At 51.4% G+C, this 23,855-nt stretch overlaps 1 protein-coding gene across 2 annotated transcripts in view; it reads left to right on the top strand.

The window, feature by feature from the left end:
- Window positions 1–1,898: 1,898 nt before the first annotated feature.
- Window positions 1,899–23,855, top strand: part of LOC142907367 (uncharacterized) — a 29,039-nt gene continuing 7,082 nt past the window's right edge. Inside the window, exons 1-5 of one of the 2 annotated variants that reach the window (XM_076056825.1) lie at window positions 1,899–2,835; window positions 5,674–5,870; window positions 6,569–6,767; window positions 7,666–7,814; window positions 9,674–11,409. In XM_076056825.1, the coding sequence (XP_075912940.1) occupies window positions 2,769–2,835; window positions 5,674–5,870; window positions 6,569–6,767; window positions 7,666–7,814; window positions 9,674–9,685 (624 nt within the window). In that variant the 5' untranslated portion in view covers window positions 1,899–2,768 and the 3' untranslated portion in view covers window positions 9,686–11,409. Of the gene's footprint in view, window positions 2,836–5,673; window positions 5,871–6,568; window positions 6,768–7,665; window positions 7,815–9,673; window positions 11,410–21,827; window positions 22,048–23,855 lie in introns of those variants that run through there. The other variant, XM_076056824.1, reaches the window with a different exon arrangement.

The raw sequence follows: 23,855 nt of genomic DNA, 5'->3' as shown, positions 1-23,855 counted from the left end.
TGTGTGGGGAAATTGCTGCTGGCTCGGCACGGGAGCTTGTGGGTTCTTATCGTGACTCCCGGCACAGCTGCACATGAAACCACTAACTCAAATATGTATATATGTACACAAATAATGTATTAATTTATTGCGCTTACAGCAATAGTTTCTTATTTATAGTGGCGCATGCACAATCGTCTCCCACAGCCTCATCACCGCCAGCTTAGTCCATGAGTCCAATTCAGATATTTCACTTGGCGGTTCCACTTGAGGTGTCATCTCTTTCGTAGCTTCCATATCTTTTCGTGGTCAACAACGTAGTGGGATTATCAAGTTATTCACTCGTTGTCAATAACGATGAAGTTGTGATTACCGTTTTACCTTAGAGGGATTATCAAGTAATTCACTCCTATCGGCTACTCAGGCAGTAAGTTGATGGTATTGCGTTGACAGTTGACAATCACAACTTACAAAAAAACAACACATTCGTCAATAACATTGCCTTAAAATTAAATATGGATGAGAGTTGATTTATATGGAAATGGACTTTCTTCATAGTATTGTTCATAACTATATGTGACCAGAGAGATGGAGTTAATAATTAGAGTTGGAAACTGCACTTTGCACCATGGGGACCGATGGTAATCGCAATTCAAACTTATTTTGTAATCACCCGTGTTTAAACAGGAGCATGAATAGTTACCTAATAGTAGCCGTCACTGAGTTCGACAACAACCTTCAATAATCAAAATGTGTTTCTAAATACTCATTTATATTCAATAAAATATAATAAAATGTTACTAACACATTGCATTGTGGGAAGTTTTGTTGCTGTGAGCAGGGGTCGCTGTAGATCCCCAGGGTGTAATTACGAACTTCTGAAGACCGTCATTTTGCTTGCACTGCGCCTATCCCATGGATTTCAGCATCCTCATGAACTCAGGAACTGAGTGACCATCCACAGTTTCAAAATATAACTCGAAATCGTTCCTGCTCAGCCTGGCATCTACAGATGAAGATTAAGAACATAGTGCCACAACTGTGTATGGTATGAGATTAGTATTATCGCTTTAATTGCGCGGTTTGAAAGTTATATTAGAGAAGAATATTTTCAGTACACGGGCTTTAGTTTAGGAGCCTTTAAATAAATGCAGGCAGACCTGGCTTAGCGCGATCCCATGTTTCATCATGCGGGGGTCCTCGGTTTACGAATGGGTTACGTTGCTTCGACCATCCGTAAGTCGATTTGCTCGTATCTCAGAACTCAATATTCAATTGTAAATACGGGGAGTGTATTGGATGTGTTCTGGTTCAACAAAAAAGGGAAGCCGAATTAAACTCGTAAGAACAAATGTGTATTAAAAATCTGTATCGTAAATAAATTTAAATTATGTAACGTGGAAAGAGAAATATTTGTTGCATTTTCACTTACCATGAGTCCTGATGCTGGCTTGCTTGTCGGAAGGGGCGCTTCACGCGGGATTACATCTCGCAGAAGATCTCTCCGTCGAAGAAAAAAAAGTTCCACGGTTCGGTTCGTAAGTGCGACCGGACATTTGCAAGTGCAGATGTTCATAAGTCGGATGTTCGTATCTCGAGGACAGCCTAAAGTGCTCTGTCCTGGATACATTCATTGCCCATTCTCTTCCCTCCCCTACCTTTACCGACTCCCGATGCACCCCGCTATCGTGACCACCTCCACTTCCATATCCGCTACGTGTAAGGCTACACGAGGAATATTTTGAGTTGTCCATTTCGCTGGCTAGGAGATGTTAACTACCTCGCCTGGTATGCAGGAGATCATTGATCCGTTCCCGACTCTGACGCCTGTATATCTGGAGTTTGCACATTCTCCCAATGGTCGCGTGGATTTTTCTCCGTGTCTTCCGGCGTTTCCCTCCACATGTATAAACATGTGTTTAGAGTATTTGGCAGCTATATGATAAGCCACTTCGTTGAGTATTATTTGTGGCCAGGTCGCTTTTGAAAAAAGAGCTATATATCTCAGTGGGCCTTACCTGGTAAAATAAATACAAAAATGTGTTTATATGTTGGGGTGGAGCGGTGGCACAGTGGTTAGCACACTGCACAACAAATTCAGTTACGTACTGTGTGTATTGTTACCACAGCAATTCACAGCGTGTTCGAAAACTAACTCTCCTCTAGGTGGACTCAACCCTAAAATTGCGCACATTTTGGTAACATTTCTGCAATGTACAACGCTTGTTTCTTTCCGGTATATTAGTTGTAGGTGGCGTAGCCATTACCACACACGCCCGACCACCTTTGTCTCACTCCCATTGCTTTAGAACGGTGCTAACAACCCACGCCATCGTCAGCGCACCACGTGATAAGGATTTCAGGCCGAGCTGATCTATGCGAGCTGCCGAACAGATGTTGCAATTCCGCAATTTCCTGAGCGGAATGCAGCGAGCATTAAGTCTGAGTTCCCCTTCGTGGTTACGGAGTGGAGCTGAGACTCGCAGAGGAGCTCACAGACGGGAGCGTCGCTCCGCATAATAGGAGCTCGCAAACTCCAGACAGACCCCTCCCTGCGCCACAAAATTGGGAATTATCAGTTACACTGGAAGGGCGCATTTATGGGACGCCAATTTGTTTAACGAACCGAAAAGTATCACTGCTGTTGGTGGTGGTGGCTTATATTTCAGTAGCAATCGATCCGCATTGGAGTTCCACGGCTCGCCTCCACGAGTAGAGAATTGCTACCGATTAAGATTACAAGCCAGAGGAAGCGTCGTCACGTTTTAATCGGTGACGGAACAGCTGCGATGGCCGTGGATTTAACGACCTCTGTGCCAGCAACCACCATCATCATCATCGCCGTGGTGATTTCAGGTAAACACTTATCTATATCACGCTTTGCCTCGTGTTGTGTTGTTATAGGTGGCGATTACACAGAGGTCTGTGTGTGTGTGCCCTAGTGTTGAAATGTCTGCACCGGTTTAAAACATTCAGGCTGGCCTTCCTACGATAAATGCTGGGGTTTAATCAGACTGAATTATGTGTGCATCTAAATCCTTTAAAGATCTGGACAAAGTCCCATCAGTGAGCTCCTCCGGCAGGAAAGGCTGCATTGGCTGGGTCATGTAGCCCGCATTCCCAGCCACTGCATGCCCAAGAAGCTTCTGTTTAGCCGGGTAGAAGGGGCTAAACGGGCGTGGCACGGTTTGGAGAAGGATGTGGAGCTGATTTGACTTGCTGATGACTTGTACCAGCAGTGTCAAGATCGGCCTCTGTGGAAGAGGTTCGTAAAATAAACTGCTGGGAAACTGGAAGCAGTCGCCCTCCAGCAACAATGGAGGGCAGAGGAGCGACGCTCACAACAATGAGTGGAGCGCCGGGTGACTAAAACACAGCAAGTTGGCACAGTAGGGCGCACAGGTGGTGCATCTAACAATGCATCTCAGTCAGCCAACCCATGGCACCTGCTGGGTCTGTTCTGTGACCTCCTTCCGAACCTTCGACACTTCCCGTTGCCTCAAAATGCACCTGGACTGGCACAGGAGCCGTGGTGACGCCACCGCCACTTAATATAAAATGCTGGGTATTGTTATTATTAGGTCGACTTGCCGTCAAATGAGTACCTGGTGTGGTGTGCAGTAAACATCGCCACTGGAGAGGCAAAGGCGACCACGCATGGTTTTGACCACCCACTCCCTCGTGTGCCGTGCCGGCCGTCATAGTTGCTCGTGGACAGCGCTTGCCCCAACAGTCTGTTGTTGGGTACACGGGGATCTTTGTATTGTCTTTGTGTGCCGCTGTCTAGCATGTGTTTTTTTAGATTCACTGTCGTTTGACTAATGCCCTTTACTTAACCTCCTGAGTCAATTGAGATTATCTTGTAACTGGCGGCCTTTATTTAACCAAGTGAGAGCCCGTTGCGATTCACTATCTTGTTATGGACGTCCTTTATTCAACCTCGTGTGAGTCCATCGAAATTACCTGACTGTGCTGACTGACGTCCTTCATTTCACCAGGTGAGAGCCAATAGGGATGCAATATCTCAAATGATGCCCTTTATTTAACCCAATCTCATCTGCAATACATGCCTACCACCTTCTCTTCTGGATTTCTGCATCGCCTCCTGTCTTTCCGCAATGTTCCAGGCATCCATCTCAGACACCTGCACTCAAATGGTAGCAACTCCTCTTCGAGCAGCTGAGTTCGGAGCTGGCTTTGTGCAGGGCCGGGTTAAGGTTCTTGTCGACCCTAGGCACTTCTTTTTCTTAGGCCTTCAGTGATAATTTTCTACAGTTGGTACTGCTGCCCAATGTCACTTCTACCGCCGCTGTCACTCCCTTTATTGTGCGAAAAACACCATTTGAAGATGTTGTTGCTAATTTTGCTAACAAAAAATCTCAAAGGTAATCTTTGGTATTATTCTATTTCACCTTATGGAAAAAAATTGACACTGACATAACTCTCCTCTTTATATATATACATGGTGCCTATCATTGATTTTTTAAAATATATTTATTCAAGAAGCTATCTTGGTTACAGTTTTTTATCATACAAACAAAAACATGGTACATTTTTGTTGTTGGTCGTTTAGGTTTGTGTATGCCCTAGGCAGAGTGCCCACTGCTTACTGTGCGTGTTGGATAATACGGCCTTGGCTCTGTGTTGCACACCGTAACACAGAGAGCACTGCTGCCTCACATACCAGCACTTCATGGTGTCCCTCCCCCCCACTTGCTGAGTGCTACAATTCTGCTGGCGGAAACAGTGTGGCCAACAGTGCACGGGACAGAAGCACGCAGAAGATGGGTTCATCAAAATGGGTTTGGATTAATTTAATCAAATAATGTTTCCGTTCATAATAAAGGTTTTTTGGGTTAGATCGCGTTTATTTATAAATGTGTCGTAACCCTCCACCACCCGACACGGCCAATCAGCAAAAAAAAGTGTCACGTTGACAAAAGACAAATAATTCACTACTTCAGCCCACCGGTGTGTTGAAGAGTGAATCCACAACATTTACAGTTTGAGTTGTACGACGTTTCGCTGGTAAATACATCCAGCATCATCGGGCAATTCGCCAGAATGGTAAAGCCCTCGCTTGCTCCCGCTTTTATATAGAGCAGCAGCAGGGTGACGTCATCATTTAACTCATATCAGGTGCAGTGATTAGAGGCGGAGGGGGGGTGTTGTAATTATATAATCGATTAGTAATCAGTCAATGGTTATGATTTGTAATGAGTTGTAGATTAGTGATTAGTTGTAATGTGTGTTAGTGATTATATGCTATGTTAGCAATCCGTTAATTAGTATGTGTTTCCCCTATAAGGAATTATAATGTGCATTCATATTCTTAGCTCCCTCGGCAAAGCCACGCCGAAGTGAAACAACAAAACAACAAACATATATATTCTATTATTCTATTGCTTCCTCCCAACGCGACTCCACCAAAACAGCCAAGAACATGAATTACTGCAGTCACGAAAGCTTTAAATCAAAATGTAATGTGTATTATTTAATAATACGCTTCCAGGCCGCAATAAGCCTGTAGCTGTCAGAGCGATTAAAGTTATTATTATTCCTCTCAATTTCAAGCCTACGTGTTAAAATGTTTCTGTTGCTGTGATGCCACAAAAAAAGGGTGGCAGGATGCTGGCTGATGATGGCTGATAATGCCCTAGGTTTCATCGCTCGCCTTCTCCTCTGCTGCTGCAGGAGTCATTGCTGCTGATGATGAGAAGATGAAAACCGTGTGTGAGAAGCAGCTCTCTCATTGCTCCAAGGGGTATAACGTGTGCGGAGTTGAGGGGGAAGATCTGTTGGTCAGATGCCCACTGACTCCAAACACGGGCCTCCCAGATTGGATACTCGTGCAACTAATTCAGCTACATCCAGCAGCTGCAAAAACCATAGTGGGTCTCTCTTCACCTGTTGCTCTGTGTTCCTGTTTATGAGTAGCGTGAGTACTGCATGTGCATAGCAACTAGGTTTGCTGTGGTATCATTTTTCATAACACTATGAGTTAGTTATACCATTCTACGATAGCAGTTTTCCCGACTTTGCAATAGCCTGATCTCATACGTTTACATGGTTCTAATTGTATCCCGTGCAAACAATACAAATGAGCACTGGGGAGATATGCTGTTGATTAACCTTTTCAGTAAAAACATCTTGGTTATAATGATCAGCTTTGATTGTGAGGAGATTACATATCCTTCAAAGATCTGGACACAGTCCCATCATCAGTGAGCTCCTCCAACAGGCTTGGCTGCGTTTGCTGAGCCTGCATGTTCAGCTACTGCATTGCCAATCAGTTGTATTTGTTGTTTTCCCACCACAGTGGCGAGAGGGAGGTGGTGGAGAGCACTCAGCAGTCACGCTGGATCTGTCTCCATGCCGACTTCTTGACTCATTTTAGCCACGACCCCACCTGCACTGTGACCACGCCCACCCCCCACCTGACGATGTGTCCCCACCAATGGTAGAGATTGGCGGTTATCAGAGATAACAGACCGGGAACCACTGGGGGTGCCAAGGGTGAATTGTGCCCCTGTTTTTTTAAAGCCTAAAAATTGATGGTGTCTCTCTCGTCTCTCCCCAACCCTTCCAGGTTGGCACCTACTACAGCCCTGATCCAAGTGCTAAATCAACCAACTTGTCCTTTGAGTTCACCGCTCTTGAAATGAACTTTGCAGTGTTTGTCGCCCGGAATGCAAACGCAACACAGGGTGGAGACTACAGCTGTGTAGTGATTAACACCAGAACCAATACCGATATAGAAACACATTTTCAAGTTAAGCTCTACAAAGGTACGCTCAGATTTACAGATGCACTGAATATTCGATCAAAGTGAATGTTTGGCTTTTTCTAAAACGTTCAGTTTTGGCTGCATCACGGGAATCTTGCACTGAACCTTACTCCCACTTGCATGCCAGCATATGAACAGAAGAGGGTGTTTTCATCAAATATTATTCCTTTCTAGGTCTCTCTTTCGCTGTATTTATGTGCTGGTGCCTAGGTCTTCCCTATGCATTAATGTCTGCCTGTCTATCTCTAGCTCTATGTTTTGTATCTTTCTCTATATCTGTCTGTATCAAAGAGCATTCACATATAAATTCTACAACGTTTTGAAATGCAATCGGCATGAATAATACTATATACATATAACGTTTGATGCTCTTGCATGTGTATTGCAGCACAAGTCGGAGACGAGGTAGTTCAGGAGGCAACATCTTTTATTGTAACACCTTTCCGGCCATTCACACACAGGATCGCCTCTTTTCTTGCTCACGTTGCCGAACAGCCCGGCCTAGACGCAACCCTAACAGCGTTGCATCGACGGCGTCGACTGAGACAGCCAACAGCTGTCCGGCCACGGAATTATCGAGTGAAGGCGGCAGCGACGAAGGCGGCGAAGACAACAGCGACGGCGAGACGAGTCCACTACCAGAACCGGCAGCCTGGAGCTCTTGCTCTCCGCTGCTTTTATTATACTCTGGAACCCACTAGCGGGTTCCAAGGGCTTCCCGATGAGGTCTTCCGTGACCCTTTCCCTCGTTCCTCTGCCCTGCCAGCACACCCGTGTATATGCTCGACGGCGTGTGCACTATCTGTCCACCGCAGTTGCTGCTGCTTGACAGCAATCGGCACTATGTCACTACACGTGTATAACATTTCTCTCTTCCTTTTTGTTTCTGTCTCTCTCAGCTCTGTCTGTGTCTGTAGAGAAAGATGTCTCAGCTGATGAGCGAGGTGATGTCACTCTGTGGTGCAACATCACACAACCGGAGCGTGAGGAGTACATGTGTGGTGTCATGTGGATGCTCCCCTCTACATCGGTGACCGTGAGCCTCAACGTGAGTGTCACAAATGAAATGGATATTTAGACTGTCACAAATAGGTATAACTGTGTGTATGTGTTAACAGTAAGTCACAGATGTTGCAGTTTTATACATTTAAACAGTGCTTCAGTTTGGGTCTTTTCTAGAACTCTATCCCCTCCCATAACCCAAATCCTGGCCTAACTTCACTGGGTTCATATCCACAAGCATGTTGACTACAAGATCATAGTCCTTGAATTTAAATTCATCCATGGCCTTGCCTTTCCTTTGTACCTCTGCAAAGTTCTCCACCCCCATGTCTCAACAGCCACCCTCATTTCTTAAAAAAATTACGCTTCCACATGCACACCCACGCACACCGCGGCCACACTAACAAAATAAGTCTGTGAGTGCGCTCACACCTGCGCGATTACCTCACGCGGATAAACATAGCGATCCTGTGATTACCACCCCGTGTTCACTCTCGCCGCATGTTCCCCCACCGCTACCCAGGTCTCAGCTTGCACACGCAGTCGCTCCACACAGAAATCGCAGACACCACACCACCTATGCTCTGTGCTAACTTTTATTCTCGGCGCAAACCACAATCCCTTAAAGTAAGCTACCCAGTTGGCACTACCCAGGGGGAGTATCTTGCGAGAAAAACCTAGCCTACTGCTGTCTATGCTCCCACTCACTCAAGCATCCTATCACGCACCTCATAGCTGTACTCACGGCATTAAACGGACGCTGTGAGAGGCGGAGAGGAGAGGACGAGAAAGTATTGCCTAACACTGCCTCGTAGTGGCATTCGCTGGCGTCATGCAGACGCTGCGAGCGGCTGAAGAAGGCAAAATGGCAGGGGAGTCTTGACGGCCAAGATGTTGAAGATCAACTGTTCGAATGGCCCCCGGGCTCCCCTTTTGACTCCCTTGACTTCAAAAACCTGGGGTCGCGTCGCACCGTGCGGCCAATCATGCGCCTACCCGTGGTTACTGCTTGGGTTGTTCCTTTTTTTGTTTTGCCCTTACATGGATCGCCGTGGCCGGTGCTCCTGCGATCCATTGTCAATACACGGGTGTGAATTTGGTATAGGGGTCAGCGGGGGAGGGGCATGGCACTGCGCTCCGCTGATCTCATTGTTTGCCTTTCTCGTTTTTTCCACCCCAGCTTCTTCCGATATCGTGAATGACTTATCGCGGCTGGCCAGTTAACCTTTTTGTGCCCATACACTGATAAGACAACTCAGGGGCACCGCGATGTACATTGTCCCGCGAGGGTCGGCCAATTCCCTGGCACCAGGAAACCTATGGACCCTTTGGATTAAAACCCGGTGTGCAAGCTATCCCACGCAAGGACACTACATGTGTAGGGGTGCTATGGGGAATAAACACATGACACGGGAAGGTGTGGTTCACCCACACCTTGGTGGCTACAACAACGTCCGCTAAGGCTCCAGTGGGTATAAAGTGCGGGGAGCCAGGGAGCTCGGGGCAGAGTGTGGGGCCCGAGGCTGAAGCAACCAGTGAAGAAAGAAGGCCAGCTAGGTGAGACCCTGGAACTCCTGTGACCGCTGCCCTTTTCAGGGCCGGCACAGCAAGCCAGTGGTGCGGCCCCAGAGCCCCAGAGTCAGAGTCCTTCTAAGGGCCGGTCTGGTCGGCGGGGTGCCGAGATCTGTGCCTAACCAGGGCCGGATCTGATAGCCTCCCTTAGAGCCCTACCAGGAGGAACTGGGAGCCTAGAGCTTAGGCCAGAGAGCCTGGGGTGTGTTCCTGAGTTATACGGGTGGAGGGGCCGCTACCCCTTCTAGTGTAACCCTTGTTAAGGTTTAAATAAATAGTGCTGCTTCTATTCTGCCGTCTCCGTGTCCTGGAACCCACTACAACTGGTGTCAGAAGTGGTCTTAAAATGGACACAAGGAGTACAAACCGATCACAGGAACCCCAGGAGGAGGACGGCTCGCCTGGGATTGCGCCAGAGGCCGCGGCCGACGATCCTGGGATGTCCCAGACGCCCCAACAGCAGCCGCCGCTGGAGGAGTGGCCGCCGATGGAGGACGGGTTGCAGGCGGCTCACTCTCGACTGGCTGAGCTGCTGTATGCCGCGGCTTCCACGCTGGAGGAAATCAACCGCGCGGGGCTGCGGGCGCAAAGGCGGCAGAGAGACGAACGCCGTTCAACGGCCATTCCCGCCGAAACACAGCCACCAGATTTCGGATTTGCCGCCATGACAGTGTCCGCCACGGCGATTGGAGGGTCGCAGCGCCACGTGGACGCTGTGGGCCAATCAGCGGTGGTGACGTCATCACCAACGGACGCCCGCTGTCAGGACCAATCGGCGGGCGCATCGTCATCACCTGCGCGACCGCCGATGGGTGTCCCCAGCCCCACAGACACCGGTGGAGAGGCCGGAAATGGCGCGCGGCACCTCTCAGAGACGAAGCCATCGTTTCAACAACGCCTGCCGGTGTTGAAGGAGTTCGTTTCAGACGGCGGCGACTGGGGGGCCTTTCAACGCCGCTTTCTCGCTCATCAAGAGATGGCCGGCTGGACGGACAACGAGGCGTTGAGTGCGCTACCGGCCATGCTGGACGATGACGCCCTTGCTACGCTCATCACAGCTCCCAGATCAACGCGATCTACGCTACAGTCGGCGCTCCAGGTCCTCACCATAGTCTACGGGCCATCGTCGGACTGCCGCAAACTCTTCCACGAGCGGTGCAGGGGCCAGAAGGAGCCACCGCTGGCGTATCGCACGGCTCTCCTGGCCCTCGCAAAAGCGGCTTTCCCGCGGATGGACGGCGAAGGGGTGGACGCGATGGTGACGGAGAAGCTCCTGGCGTTGGCCCAGGAGCTACAGATCGTCATCGTCGCAGAGGACGACGCGGACATGTGCTCCTTGCGGGCAGCAAGACACATCCACGCGCACCTGATAGCGCAGCGTCGATCACCTCTCGTCCCCAAGGGCGCAGCTGCGGTGTGCGCTGGGACGCCGACCATCCCCCCCTCCGAGGAGGTCTTCGCGGCGGGTCGCCCGGTGGAGTGGAGATCCGGAGGGAGGCCGGCTCGGACCACACCGGATCGCCAGGAGCACCCCAAGGCGCTCATCACGTGCTACAACTGTGGCCGCAAGGGCCACGTGGCTGCGGAATGCCGGGCGCCTCGTCAACGACAGCCGGGACGGTCGGACGGCGCTCCAGCCTACAGGCCTCCGCATCGCAACCCGGCAAGTCGCGGCACCCCACATGCTCGGCCTGTGCACACACCTGTCCCCACCTCGCGCGTTTCGGTGTACGGGCCTCGGGGTACGCCCATTGGGTTGTTGGGTGGCGGCGGGGTCGAGAGGGTGCTCGGGCCGGGGCAGTGGACGGAATTGGCCCACCGCATTGTTGCTGCGTCGGCAGGCTCGTCCGTGGTCGCGGGTCGCATTGACGGGGTCGAGGTGCGTATCCTCGTCGATACGGGAGCTTCGGCGACCATTGTGTCAGACTTGATTTATAATATTCTTCCCGTTCAAAGCCGCCCCTTGCTCCCAGTCACCGTTCCGTGTTACGCAGCGAACGGGGGTTCGCTGGGTATCATAGGCCAAATTCGAGCACAAATTTGCATTGGCGATATCAAACTCTCCGGGCCGATATTAGTCTCGTCCTCGCTGGCGGTTCCGTGCTTGTTGGGGACGGACTTTTTGGGCAAAATGCCGATTAAAATTCTAATTGATCAGGGTTGCATCGAGCTTCCCTCGGGCCGACGGGTAACATTCCTGCCTTCCCCTGTCACCTCAAGGGCAGCGTGCGCGTCGATACAAGCGTTCGTCACTCGGACGGTGCGTGTACCTCCCGGGGCGCAAATGCTCGTGCCCCTTCGATTGCGTCGGCCTTTCGTGCCCGGTGTTCTGGACCAGGGAATTCTGTTAGGGCCCTCGAGGGCTGGGGAAAACGGGCTGGATCTGGTGGCCGCTCAAACGCTCGTTAAGGGGAGCGATGACCCGTTTATCCTCGTCCTTAACGTTGGCGTACAGACGGCCGTCGTTCCTCAGGGAACTGTGCTCGCGCACGCGACACCGGTCCCCGTGGTAGACACGGTTATGGGTAATGTGGGGACCGATCCTCTGGCTCAACCGCATTCTGAGGGGGACGATAGTTGGATGGACACACTATGTTCGGGCACGAGTGATCTGTCCGACTCCCAGCGTGCCGGCCTACGCACCCTTCTGACGGAATTTTCCGATGTTTTTAGTAAACACAAATATGACATTGGGTGCACGAAATTGTTGCGTCACCACATTGACACGGGTGACAATGCCCCGGTACGCCAGAATCCTTTTCGGTTAAGTCCGGCCGAAAAAGATCATGTCAAATTGGCAGTGGATGACATGCTGGCTGCAGACATTATAGCCCCTTCCACCAGTCCATGGGGAGCACCCATAGTGCTTGTCAAAAAGCACGATGGGTCCTTGCGATTCTGTGTGGATTTTCGCCGCCTTAATAAGATCTCCGTGGCCGACGCGTATCCACTTCCCCGGATGGACGAATCTCTGGATGCTCTGGCTGGCGCACGTTTTTTTTCTACGTTGGACTTGTTATCCGGATTTTGGCAACTCCCATTGGATGATGAGTCCAAGCCAAAGACTGCGTTTCGCACACCACACGGCCTATTCCAATTTAACCGGTTACCTATGGGATTACACTCCGCTCCGGCGACATTTCAGCGCCTTATGGAACTGGTTTTGGCTGGCTTACAGTGGAACGTCTGTTTGATCTATCTGGATGACGTCATCGTGTTCAGCAAGACATTTGACGAACACCTTTTGCGCTTGCGCGCCGTGTTCCTCAAAATGCGTGCTGCGAATTTGAAATTTAAGCCGCAAAAGTGCCACCTGCTACGGGAATCCGTACGCTATTTGGGGCACATCGTCAGCCGCTCGGGCATATCCACCGATCCCGCAAAGACGCAGTGTGTCAACTCCTGGCCAACCCCCACCTCGGTGGCTGAGGTCAGGAGTTTCATTGGATTTGCGTCTTATTACCGGCGGTTCGTCGCGGATTTCGCGACCATTGCTAAGCCCTTACACGCTCTGACGGCGAAGGGAGTGAAATTTCACTGGGGCCAGGAGGAGGAGGTCGCTTTTTGTTCCCTTCGCGACGCTCTCGTGCGGGCCCCTCCATTGAGCTACCCCGATTTTTCGGAACCCTTCCTGCTCGATACAGACGCCAGCAATACGGGCATTGGGGGTGTGCTCTCACAGGTGATCTGTGGTGTGGAACGCGTCGTGGCTTATGGCAGTAGGGTTTTGTCTCCGGCGGAACAGAGATACTGCGTCACGCGTCGGGAACTCTTGGCTATTGTATTTTTTATGCAACAGTATCGCCCATACCTGTACGGTCGGCATTTCACTGTCCGTACGGACCATGCGGCATTACAATATGCCTTGCGGGTGACACAGCCTTCGGGGCAATTGTCCCGATGGCTCGAAATCCTTCAGGATTATGATTTCACGACCACATATCGGAAGGGTGCTCGGCACACTAATGCGGATGCGCTGTCTCGCCTGCCGCCCGCCTCAGATTGCGCTTGTCTCAGGGGATCGGGGCGTTGTAAGCCGCCAGAGGATAGCCCCCCCTTAGATATCCCGGTTCTCGCTGCTGCCACTGAGGACCCCTTGCCTGAGGGTCCTGTCGGGGAGGGAGGTGCGGACTCCTTGCTGGGGTTGTCCGTTGCTGAATGGGGGCGCCTCCAGATGGAGGACGCATCCCTCCTCGCGTTGCGTCGTCGCGCAGGGGGTTCCGTGCGGGGGGTCGCGGGGATTGATTCATACGGGCTGCTCCAGGGGCTCCTAATGCATTGGGATGGGAGGGCCTGCCGTCACAGGCTTGTGGTGCCATCCGCTTTGCGGGGTAAGGCCGTTTGGGCCGCACACGAGCGGCTTTTGCACCTGGGGACCCACAAGACCCTTGCCGTGCTCCAGCTGGATTTCTTCTGGCCGGGTATGGCAAGGGATGTGGATGACCTCCTGGGTGCATGCACTCAGTGCGCCCAACGAAAACCACCAGCGAAAGGCGCCTGCCCACCGCTACAATCTATCACGGTCTCTCGGGTTAACGAACTCGTCGCACTCGATATATTGGGGCCCTTCCCTGCGACCCCTAGGGGTAACAAGTACCTGCTGGTTGGCGTGGAATATTTCACCCGATGGCCTATGGCATGGCCTCTTGCTAACCAGTCAGCAGCAGCCGTTGCCGAGGCCTTTGTCCAGGGCTATGTCCTCGACAAGGGTGCTCCCGAACGGCTGCTGACTGACCAAGGGAAGAACTTCTCTGGCGTCCTTCTGCACGAGGTGTGTGCGCTTCTTGGTACGAAAAAGATTCGCACATCCCCCTATCACCCACAAACCGATGGCATGGTGGAGCGGCTGCATAGGACGCTCACATCTATGTTGTGTCACCAGGTGTGTGACTCCCAGACCGATTGGGACCTTCACATTCCGGGGGTTTTGGCCGCCTATAGAATGGCTCCTCACGCGGCAACCGGCTTCTCGCCGTTCTTTTTGATGTACGGTCGCGACGTTGACCCACCAATTGCGAATCAGCTCCGCGTCTCGGAAACCAGCAGAAAATCGAAATTGGCCGACCACGTTAAATTTAATATCCTGAGGTTGACCGAGGCGCGGGAGGCAGCGGCCCAAAACTCTTCCTCTCGGCAGAAGGCCAACGAGAGGTTGCGATCGCGCCAATCACGCACACATGCGTGGAAGCCAGGCGATCAAGCCTGGCTGCACTGCCCTCAGGTGCCGTTGGCAACCTCGGCGAAATTGTTGCGGCCTTGGAGGGGCCCTGTGGTTATTGTGAAGGTTATGCGGCCGCAGTGCGTTCGTATCCAGTGGGGGAAACGCCGCTGGTACGTACACCCCTCGCGTCTGAAGCCGTTTGTGGCGCCGCGCGTCCCTCCACCACATTACACAGGCCGAGCATGTGATGTCTCCGCTGACTCCCGGACGGCGTCTTCGTCACCTGCCCTTGATGCTTCGCTAACTGTTCCACCTTCAGGCGCCTCAAGAATGACGGCTTCCAGCGCGCCTGCGCCACCCGGTGGGGACGGAGTTTGCCCTTCCGGGGTGACGGAAGACGGTGCACCTGCACAGCCGGTGCCCACTGCCGGGCCGACCGGACCCTCCCCCTACGATGGACCCGCAAATCGGACTCGCGCCAAAATGCGCCGCTTGTTGTAAAAATGGTTCTTGTTACTCTTGTTGTTCACTGTTAAGTTTTCTTGCTGCGTTGATGGGGGGGGCGGGTACAATGTATATGTGTATATAGTGTAATTTTGTATAGGTGGGTTGGGTTATTTATTGGGGTGTTCGTTCTTATGAGGCACGCACGGGTGGGGGTTTGTTGTGTTTATTGTTCGAGTATTGTTGCAGCCGGGACGGCTGCGGGTTACACGGGAGGGGGTGATGTAGGGGTGCTATGGGGAATAAACACATGACACGGGAAGGTGTGGTTCACCCACACCTTGGTGGCTACAACAACGTCCGCTAAGGCTCCAGTGGGTATAAAGTGCGGGGAGCCAGGGAGCTCGGGGCAGAGTGTGGGGCCCGAGGCTGAAGCAACCAGTGAAGAAAGAAGGCCAGCTAGGTGAGACCCTGGAACTCCTGTGACCGCTGCCCTTTTCAGGGCCGGCACAGCAAGCCAGTGGTGCGGCCCCAGAGCCCCAGAGTCAGAGTCCTTCTAAGGGCCGGTCTGGTCGGCGGGGTGCCGAGATCTGTGCCTAACCAGGGCCGGATCTGATAGCCTCCCTTAGAGCCCTACCAGGAGGAACTGGGAGCCTAGAGCTTAGGCCAGAGAGCCTGGGGTGTGTTCCTGAGTTATACGGGTGGAGGGGCCGCTACCCCTTCTAGTGTAACCCTTGTTAAGGTTTAAATAAATAGTGCTGCTTCTATTCTGCCGTCTCCGTGTCCTGGAACCCACTACACATGTGTGCACTGCGTGTGTGTATTCAGTGTGGGGGCCAGGAGGGGGTCGCGGTGCTTGCAGAGTGGCTTTGAGGCCGTGGCAACACATAGCCGCCCAAGGTGCCCGTCCCCGTCGTGGTCTGACTGGAGCACCTCACCTGGGTCGGTCTAACCAGGTAGCGCCGCAGAGTCCGTGGGACCCGTCCGGCTCCTTTCGCTGGTGTCGCGGGTGGTGGCTCAGCTTCGCGAGGCCCCAGCGGCGGTCTCCGTCTCTATGACAGAGGCTTCTCCTGCACTTCGGCGTCACCTGGGTGGGTAAAAAACTCAGGGGCAGAGGGGTTTAGGTGTCACCGCGCCCGTCGCCTCCTTGCTGGGCCAGAGCCCGCTGGGAACTTGGGCCCAGCGGGACCCATGTATGGCTTGAAGCTGTCAGGTATGGGGGCTTGGGGGGTCTGGGGGGTTCGGGGGGTTCGGGGTTTTGAGGCACCCGAGAGGCGGGCACCTCTCCGGCAGGGGCCGCCCTCCAGGGTTTCAATCGGCGGATGTTAACCACCGTCTCTCGACCCCTCTCCCTGTCTTGAATCAGCACCATCCAGGGGGAGATTTGCCGCACGACGGTCCAGGGTCCTCACCAGTAGGTTGTCAGCTTCCCCCCCTCCTGTCCGGCCCCTACACACGGGATATGCAGCCACACCTTAGAGCCTGCTGAGTAGAAGGGAGGCTCCACACAGGGGACGGGCACCCTGCTCTTGCCGCTGGTCAGCGGCCTCCCCCTGCTGGTAGGCCTAGCCACGGGCCACGCGCAGAGTCCTCATCAAGTGCTCCACGGGCTGGCTCCCCTCCTCCGGTTGTGGTTGTGGAACGCCAAACAACAGGTGTGCAGGTAGGCGAGACTCACGACCAAAATCATTAGGAACAGGGTCTGCCCAGTAGAAGTGTGTACCGTGGTGGTATAGGCAAACAGGGTATAGGGGAGGTGTTCATCCTAATCCTGCTGATTGGCGGCCGCCATTCATTTGAGCTTTCCGGCCAAGGACTGGTTCATGCGCTCCATCATACCATTCGCCTGGGGGTGTTATGCTGTGGTTCGGTCCTTCTGGATTACGAACTCCCATTACAGCACCTGAAATAGCTCTGCCACGAACTTACTTCCCTGGTCTGTAATGACTCGTTCGGGAATCCCATGTTTGAGCACGAAATCCTCAATAAATGCCTGGGCGACCACAAGGGCCATCTTATCGGGGATGGCCACTGCCACTGGTAGCGCATAAAATACTCCACAGCCACGAGAATGTACCGGTTGCCTCGGTGGGACCACAGGAACGGCCCCTGTAGGTCGACCCCAATCAACTGGTTCGCCTGGCTGACGCGGAACGGCCTCAGGGGTACCTGATGCTACGCCGGTTTCTGCCCACACTGTTGACAAGTGCGGCAGCCCTGTACCTAGGCGGCCACGTCTTGGTTCAGTTTGGGCCAGAGATACTGGCGATGCAGGGTCTCCCGAGTGCGCTGTTCCCTGCCATGAACCCCAAGTGTGGCCGCACCTAGGCGGGAACACAGATGCACCCCAACCTGCCCGGCTTTGGCTAGTTCCTGCACCACCCCATCCTTCACACACAACCGGGAGTACAACCCACTCCAGGTGGCGTTTTCCCGCAGTGCCGCCTCAACCACTTCCAGGTCCTGATCCCGCTGTTGTGCCTGTCGTAGCTGCTCATTGTCCAGGCTGGAGACTGTGCATCCGACCTCCTCTTTTATCCGGCCGGGTTGGTCAGAGCATCCCATCTGGCCCATCGGTGCAAGATCATGTGCCCGCCGGCTGGCCCCCTGGGCCCCTGGCCCTCTCGGCAGGGACCTCTGCGACACACACGGTGCTCTTACTTGACAGAGGGGGTTAGTCTTAGGGCTCCCAAGGGGGAGCGCCGTCTGTCTGCAGTGCCCCCCGTGAAATATGGGCAGGCCTCCTCGGCCCGTGTCTCAGGGCAAAATCACGGCGTACAGTTCCTGACGGGCCACACAATAGTTCAATTTGGCCCTGCTCAGGGTCCAGCTGGCGTATGCGATGACATGCTTCACCCCATCCTGCACCTGTGACAACACGGCGCCCAACCCACTGCTGTAGGCGTTTGTGTCTAGGATAAAATCTGCGGAAAAGTCAGGGAAAGCCAGGGTGGGGATATGGGTTAGGTGGTCCTTGAGGGTGGTGAAGGCATTGTGGCAGGCCTCCGCCCAATGGCAAAGGATCTTAGGGGAAGTTAGTTGGGTTAGTGGACGCGCAATCTTGCTGAATCCCTTCACAAATCGATGGTAATAAGTGGCTAGCCCCAGAAATGACCTAATCTACGTCAGGTTCCTCGGCCACAGGCATTCCACTAGGGAACTTACCTTTTCTAGGTCGGTACACACCCCTGCCACGCTGACACGGTGTCCAAGGTACCCCTCCTTGCACTGCGCAAAATCAAACTTATGCGGTTTGAGCTTGAGATGGGCTGCTCGCAGTCGTTGGAACACATCCCACAACCTGGACCAGTATTCGGGCAGGGACCTACTTAACACTATAATATAGATAAATCAGGCACTGTTCCCACTGCGAGCCCCACATCACCAACTCCATCAACCGCTGGAACGTCGCAGGTGCATTAGTGAGTCCGAATGGAAGCACACAGAACTCAAACATTTCTATCTGGGTGGTAAACGCGGTCCTCGGCCGATCCTCCTCTGCCATCTCCACCTGCTAGTACCTGGATGCCAGATCTAGGGTGGAGACATACCGTACCCCCGCGAGGCTGTCAAAGGTATCATCGATGTGGGGGATGGGGAAGGCATTGCCGAGGGTAACCGCGTTCAGCATCCTATAATCAACACAGAACCATGTCGACCCATCCTTTTTCGTCACCTGCACATCCGGGGCAGACCAGGGGCTCAATTAGGGCAGGATTATGTTATCGAGGAGCGTGTCTGCGACTGCCTCCTTCATCTGGGCCCGTTCGGGCACGCCCACTCGGTAGCTGGGGAGTTTAATGGGTCAGGCCGCACCTGTGTCAATTTGGTGCTTGACGAGGTCCATCCGGCCAACATCTGAATTGTGCTCACTAAACACGTCGGCGTACTCTCGCAGTAACTCCCACAGCTGATCGGCCTCCACCTTTGAAAAATCCGCTCGGAAAAATCAGCTCGGGGGGTCGGGCCAACCCGGCATGCCAGGTCCTGGTTGTCCTTGGAGCAGCAGGGGTCCTCAGCCCAGAGGGCAAACACCGTGGCCACTGGAGTGCCCCATCAGCAGATTGTGACCACACCTGTGTCTGCTAATGCATTTTTTACCCATAATTTACCACCGCGGTACATAATATAATTTATCTAGTGGTCTTTTTAACTTGACAAGAAGATGATAACCTGCTCACGGTTTTCCCTGCCACATACGAGAGCACAAGGAATGTCATTAAATTGGTGGCCAAATGCCTCACAAGGCATCCCGGCTTCAAAATCAGCTTTAGAAATGGTCCTTTTCATCAGAAAAGTAATGTGAATATCGGCCCATCGCTGAGAATCATGCAGCTGAACTTTGAGGGCCTCTCTAGTGCGAAATGCGATTATATCGCAAAGATTCTCATGATTCAAGACATCGACATCCTGATGCTGGGAAAAAAAACCCTATCTGGAACGAGAGTGCCCCGTTTGAAAATAAGTGAATATGCCCACATGACTGCAAGCCACTATCCGAAACATGGCCTTGCAATGCCTGTAAAAACCTGAAGGACTTGGCCCAGGTCACAGCCAACAACTCGCCCCACTACATCGCCATCAAGATCAATGCCATAACTGTGGTTAACGTCTAAAAGCCTCCAGGTGTTGAATGGCCATGTCCGATGCTACCACCACCAATTCACCCGACCAATCACGTTGGCGACTTCAAGAGCTACCAAACATTATGGGGCTACAGCGCCAATGATAAAGCAGTTGAGCAACAAACATCATGGGCAGCAGCAGAAGGCCACCACCTGCTCTGTGACGCAAAAGACAGTGGCACGTTCAAGTCAGCACACTAGGAAAAAATGTTACATGCCTGATCCATGTTTTGTGTCGCGGGATCATAATGGTAATGCTATGCCGGGAAAAAGAACCACCTCTGGCAACTTTACAAATAGTGAACTTAGGCTGCTGTATTCTTCAATATTGACCTTCACATCTCACTGATCCGCCCTGCATGGCCGAGTTACATCATGGCATTGGAAGAATTTGTTGGAGTTATTCCTTCACTTGGAACATGGCTAAGATCATAGCCATTCTTAAACTCAGCAAGGATGCATCGCAGATCTCAAACTACCACCCTATCTCCCCCCTCAGCGTCGGCTACAAGCGAATGGAGCAGCTCCTGCTCCAAAGGCTAAATCCTATGCTCGACAACATAACCCCTAAGGAACAAGCCGGATTCCGAACCGGCAAAAATTGCTTCAACCAGGTGCTAGCTTAAACAAGTTACATTGAGATCGGTTTTGAGCACTAGCTCAAAACAGGAGCAGCATTCATCAACCTCACCTCAGCATATGATATGGTGTGGTGGAAGGGTCTCATGCTGAAGCTCGCGACAGCCTTGCCTGCCACCCAACTATCAGACTCATCACTGAAATGCTGAGCGACCGATGGTTCACCATTCACCTTTGGGAGGCTGCCAGCAGCCCACTAAATTTGAACAATGGACTGTTGTGGGAATCTGTTCTTGCTCCAGTGCGGTTTAATCTCTACACCGACGAGATTCAAGCGACATCCTCCCGTAAGTTCACATACGTGGACGACATCGCATTGGCAACCAAAGCCGGGCAATAGAAGACACTGGAAAAGTTATTTAATAAGATCTCAAGATCTTCGAAGCACATTTCACAAATTGGTGCCTAATATAAAATGCTTCCAAGAGGGTCGTCTCCGTCTTCCATCTGAACAACAGGCAAGCCACGAAAACATTAAATATCAACTTCTGCATAACACCACTAACACACAACCACCACCCCAGGTACCCTAGACCGGACGCTCAACTGCGAGCAACACCTTGAACAAGCCAGAATGAAAACAAAAGTATGAGTAATTTTTTTTCCAGAAACTCACGGGAACAACATGGGGAAGCTACGCCCCACACGTTAAGATATCAATGCAGCTCCCAGTCCACTCTACAGCAGTGGACTTGTGCTGCAGTGTAGGGTGCCAGCCCTCACACAAACTTCGTCGATCTTGAAATCAACACTGCACTTAGTATCATCAGCGGCACCTTCAAATCCACTCCACTCTCGTGGCTTGTCAGGCTGGCAGACATCGCTCCAGCCAACATCCACCATGATGCCGCAACGATTCAGGGAGCACAACAAGATCGTGGAAAACTTCGCCTACTAAGACATAAAGGTACCCCCACGCCCTAGGCTTAAATCCAGGAAGCCATTCTGGATACGCACCTACTCTCTGGCAACCGAATATAAAGACACCGGGTGGGTGGCTATGAACGTGGCAAATACAACATTTCATTGAGGACCCGACCGTCGAAGTAAATCACGCTGAACCGCGTTCGGGCCCAGCGCATGAGATGTGCGGCATACGCGTTGTTCTATAAAAGGAAAATCAAAGAGTCACCAAACTGCGACTGTGGTGAAGCCCAAAGGATCAAACGCATCACCGCTGATGGTATTGCTGCAATCCATACAGCTTCTAGTGCCGCCTTGGATTAGTGACTTTCTTACCTTACTCTCTATTTTGCACTCCAATCGTGTTTTGTGTATTGTGTTTGTTGTAACTTGCTGACCCGCCCATACTGGACACCTGTGAAAAATAACTCCATAGCTCATCGGATTCCTCCCGTAGTATAAAGATGCTAATTCTGATATAACCACTCCTGAAACTCATATCTGGGCTTGCCTGAATTAAAAAAAAGTCAAGGGAAACCATGCTAAGACATCGAACTGAATACCCGAAAAAAAACTGTTTTATTGTGGAATGCTGAAACCCAGTAACCCTCTTAGAGGGATTTAGCTGAACTACATTCCTGTAAAGATTATGTTGCGATGCTAATGGCTTATTAATGCGCGTGTGTGCTGTTCATTTGGAATGCACAAATTCAAGGACTCACAAGTCTCTAGCGGAGTGCATCAACTGGGCCACGTGATGTACGAGGGACACTTGGACCTTAGGCATGGCTCCAGCTATGTGACGCTCTATAACGTTACACGAGCACACGGTGGAAATTACTCCTGTGTTATCAACACCAGCGGCTCGAGAGGAACCGCCACTGGACGCCTTTGGATTACTTCACCCAGCACTACCGAAAGAACCAAAGAGTATGGTAAGAAGCCATTAACACGGCTTCCAAATGATAGAACTCAAACTTAATAGAAGTTAGTGGTGCAACTCTTGGGCAATACTATTGCTTCTACTTTTTTATCGCATGTAGTCAAGCAATTCACTGTGGGTACCTTAATTGCTTTTCACTCTCTGTGCTATACACACATTTTCTTTGCCCCTGTCATCGGAAATGCACGAGCATTGAGGCATCGGGGCTCATCGCATAATTACAGGCCAGAAACGGCAGTAGAAATTCCAGAGCATCACGGAAGAGAGTCTATTTTATAGGATAACCATTGGCGATTCGCCCACAAAGTAGTACTCAATTTATCGTTACCAAATCTGAAAATATAACTATATTGATATTTTTCCAGATGAAATAATTATTGCTCAAAGATGCCCGAATATTTTATTTTTGTGATCGATTTGTAAATTGGTCACGTTTAGGAAAGAGAGAGCAGAGGGTATTTCCAAACATCCCTCCAAGCCTATACAGTACCGTGCTAATGAGTAACGATGTAGGAAGGAGGGATTTGTAATGTTGTACGATCTGAAAAAAAGCATTGATTCAAATCTGTTGAAATATGACGTCACTGTGAGTTATGGCACTAACATGGCGTCACGTCGGTACATTTCCCTCAAACGGTGGTGTCAGTTACCTTTGGGTGACATCATGTACTCCCCGTTGTCGTGTGGTTTTGTCTCCAGTCCCCCGGTTTTTCCCTCCACATTAAAATACAACGTCACACGTTTAGAGTGCTTGTCCGCTGATATTAATTTCCACGTGATAAGCCATTTCGTGTAGCTATCGTTTGTGGCCAGGTCGCTTCTGAAAAAGAGCTACATAGCTCAGTGGGCCTTACCTAGATGCGTGATGCTGAATTTAAATGTGGAGGGAAAACAATCGGAGGACCCGGAGAAAAGTCAAGGCGACCACGGGGAGAGATAGAGACACACATACTCCAAATATACAGCAGGCATCGTCAGGGTCGGGATAGAACCCACGACCTCCTGTATACAAGGCAATGGAGATAACATACAGTGAGGGAAAAAAAGTATTTAATCCCCTGCTGATTTTGTACGTTTGCCCACTGACAAAGAAATGATCAGTCCATAATTTTAATGGTAGGTTTATTTGAACAGTGAGAGACAGAATAACAACAACAAAATCCAGAAAAACGCAAGTCAAAAATGCTATCAATTGATTTGCATTTTAATGAGGGAAATAAGTAATTAACCCCCTCTCAATCATTAAGATTTCTGGCTCCCAGGTGTCTTTTATACAGGTAAAAAGCTGAGGTTAGGAGCACACTCTTAAAGGGAGTGCTCCTACTCTTAACTTGTTGCCTGTATAAAAGGCACCTGTCCACAAAAGCAATCAATCAATCAAATTCCAAACTCTCGACCATGGCCAAGACCAAAGAGCTCTCCAAGGATGTCAGGGACAAGATTGTAGACCTACACAAGGCTGGAATGAGCTACAAGACCATTGCAACGCAGCTTGGTGAGACGGTGACAACAGTTTGTGCGATTACTCGCAAATGGAAGAAACACAAAAGAACTATCAATCTCCCTCCGCCTGGGGCTCCATGCAAGATCTCACCTCGTGGAGTTGCAATGATCATGAGAACGGTGAGGAATCAGCCCAGAACGACACGGGAGGATCTTGTTAATGATCTCAAGGCAGCTGGGACCATAGTCACCAAGAAAACAATTGGTAACATACTACGCCGTGAAGGACTGAAATCCTGCAGCGCCCGCAATGTCCCCCTGCTCAAGAAAGCACATATTCATGCCCGTCTGAAGTTT

The sequence above is a fragment of the Petromyzon marinus genome, chromosome 78 (assembly GCF_048934315.1).
Source record: "Petromyzon marinus isolate PM22_M1 ecotype Great Lakes invasive population chromosome 78, UKy_Petmar_22M1.pri1.0, whole genome shotgun sequence".
Classification (NCBI taxonomy): Eukaryota; Metazoa; Chordata; class Hyperoartia; order Petromyzontiformes; family Petromyzontidae; genus Petromyzon; species Petromyzon marinus.
This window is presented reverse-complemented; position numbering and strand designations above follow the sequence as displayed.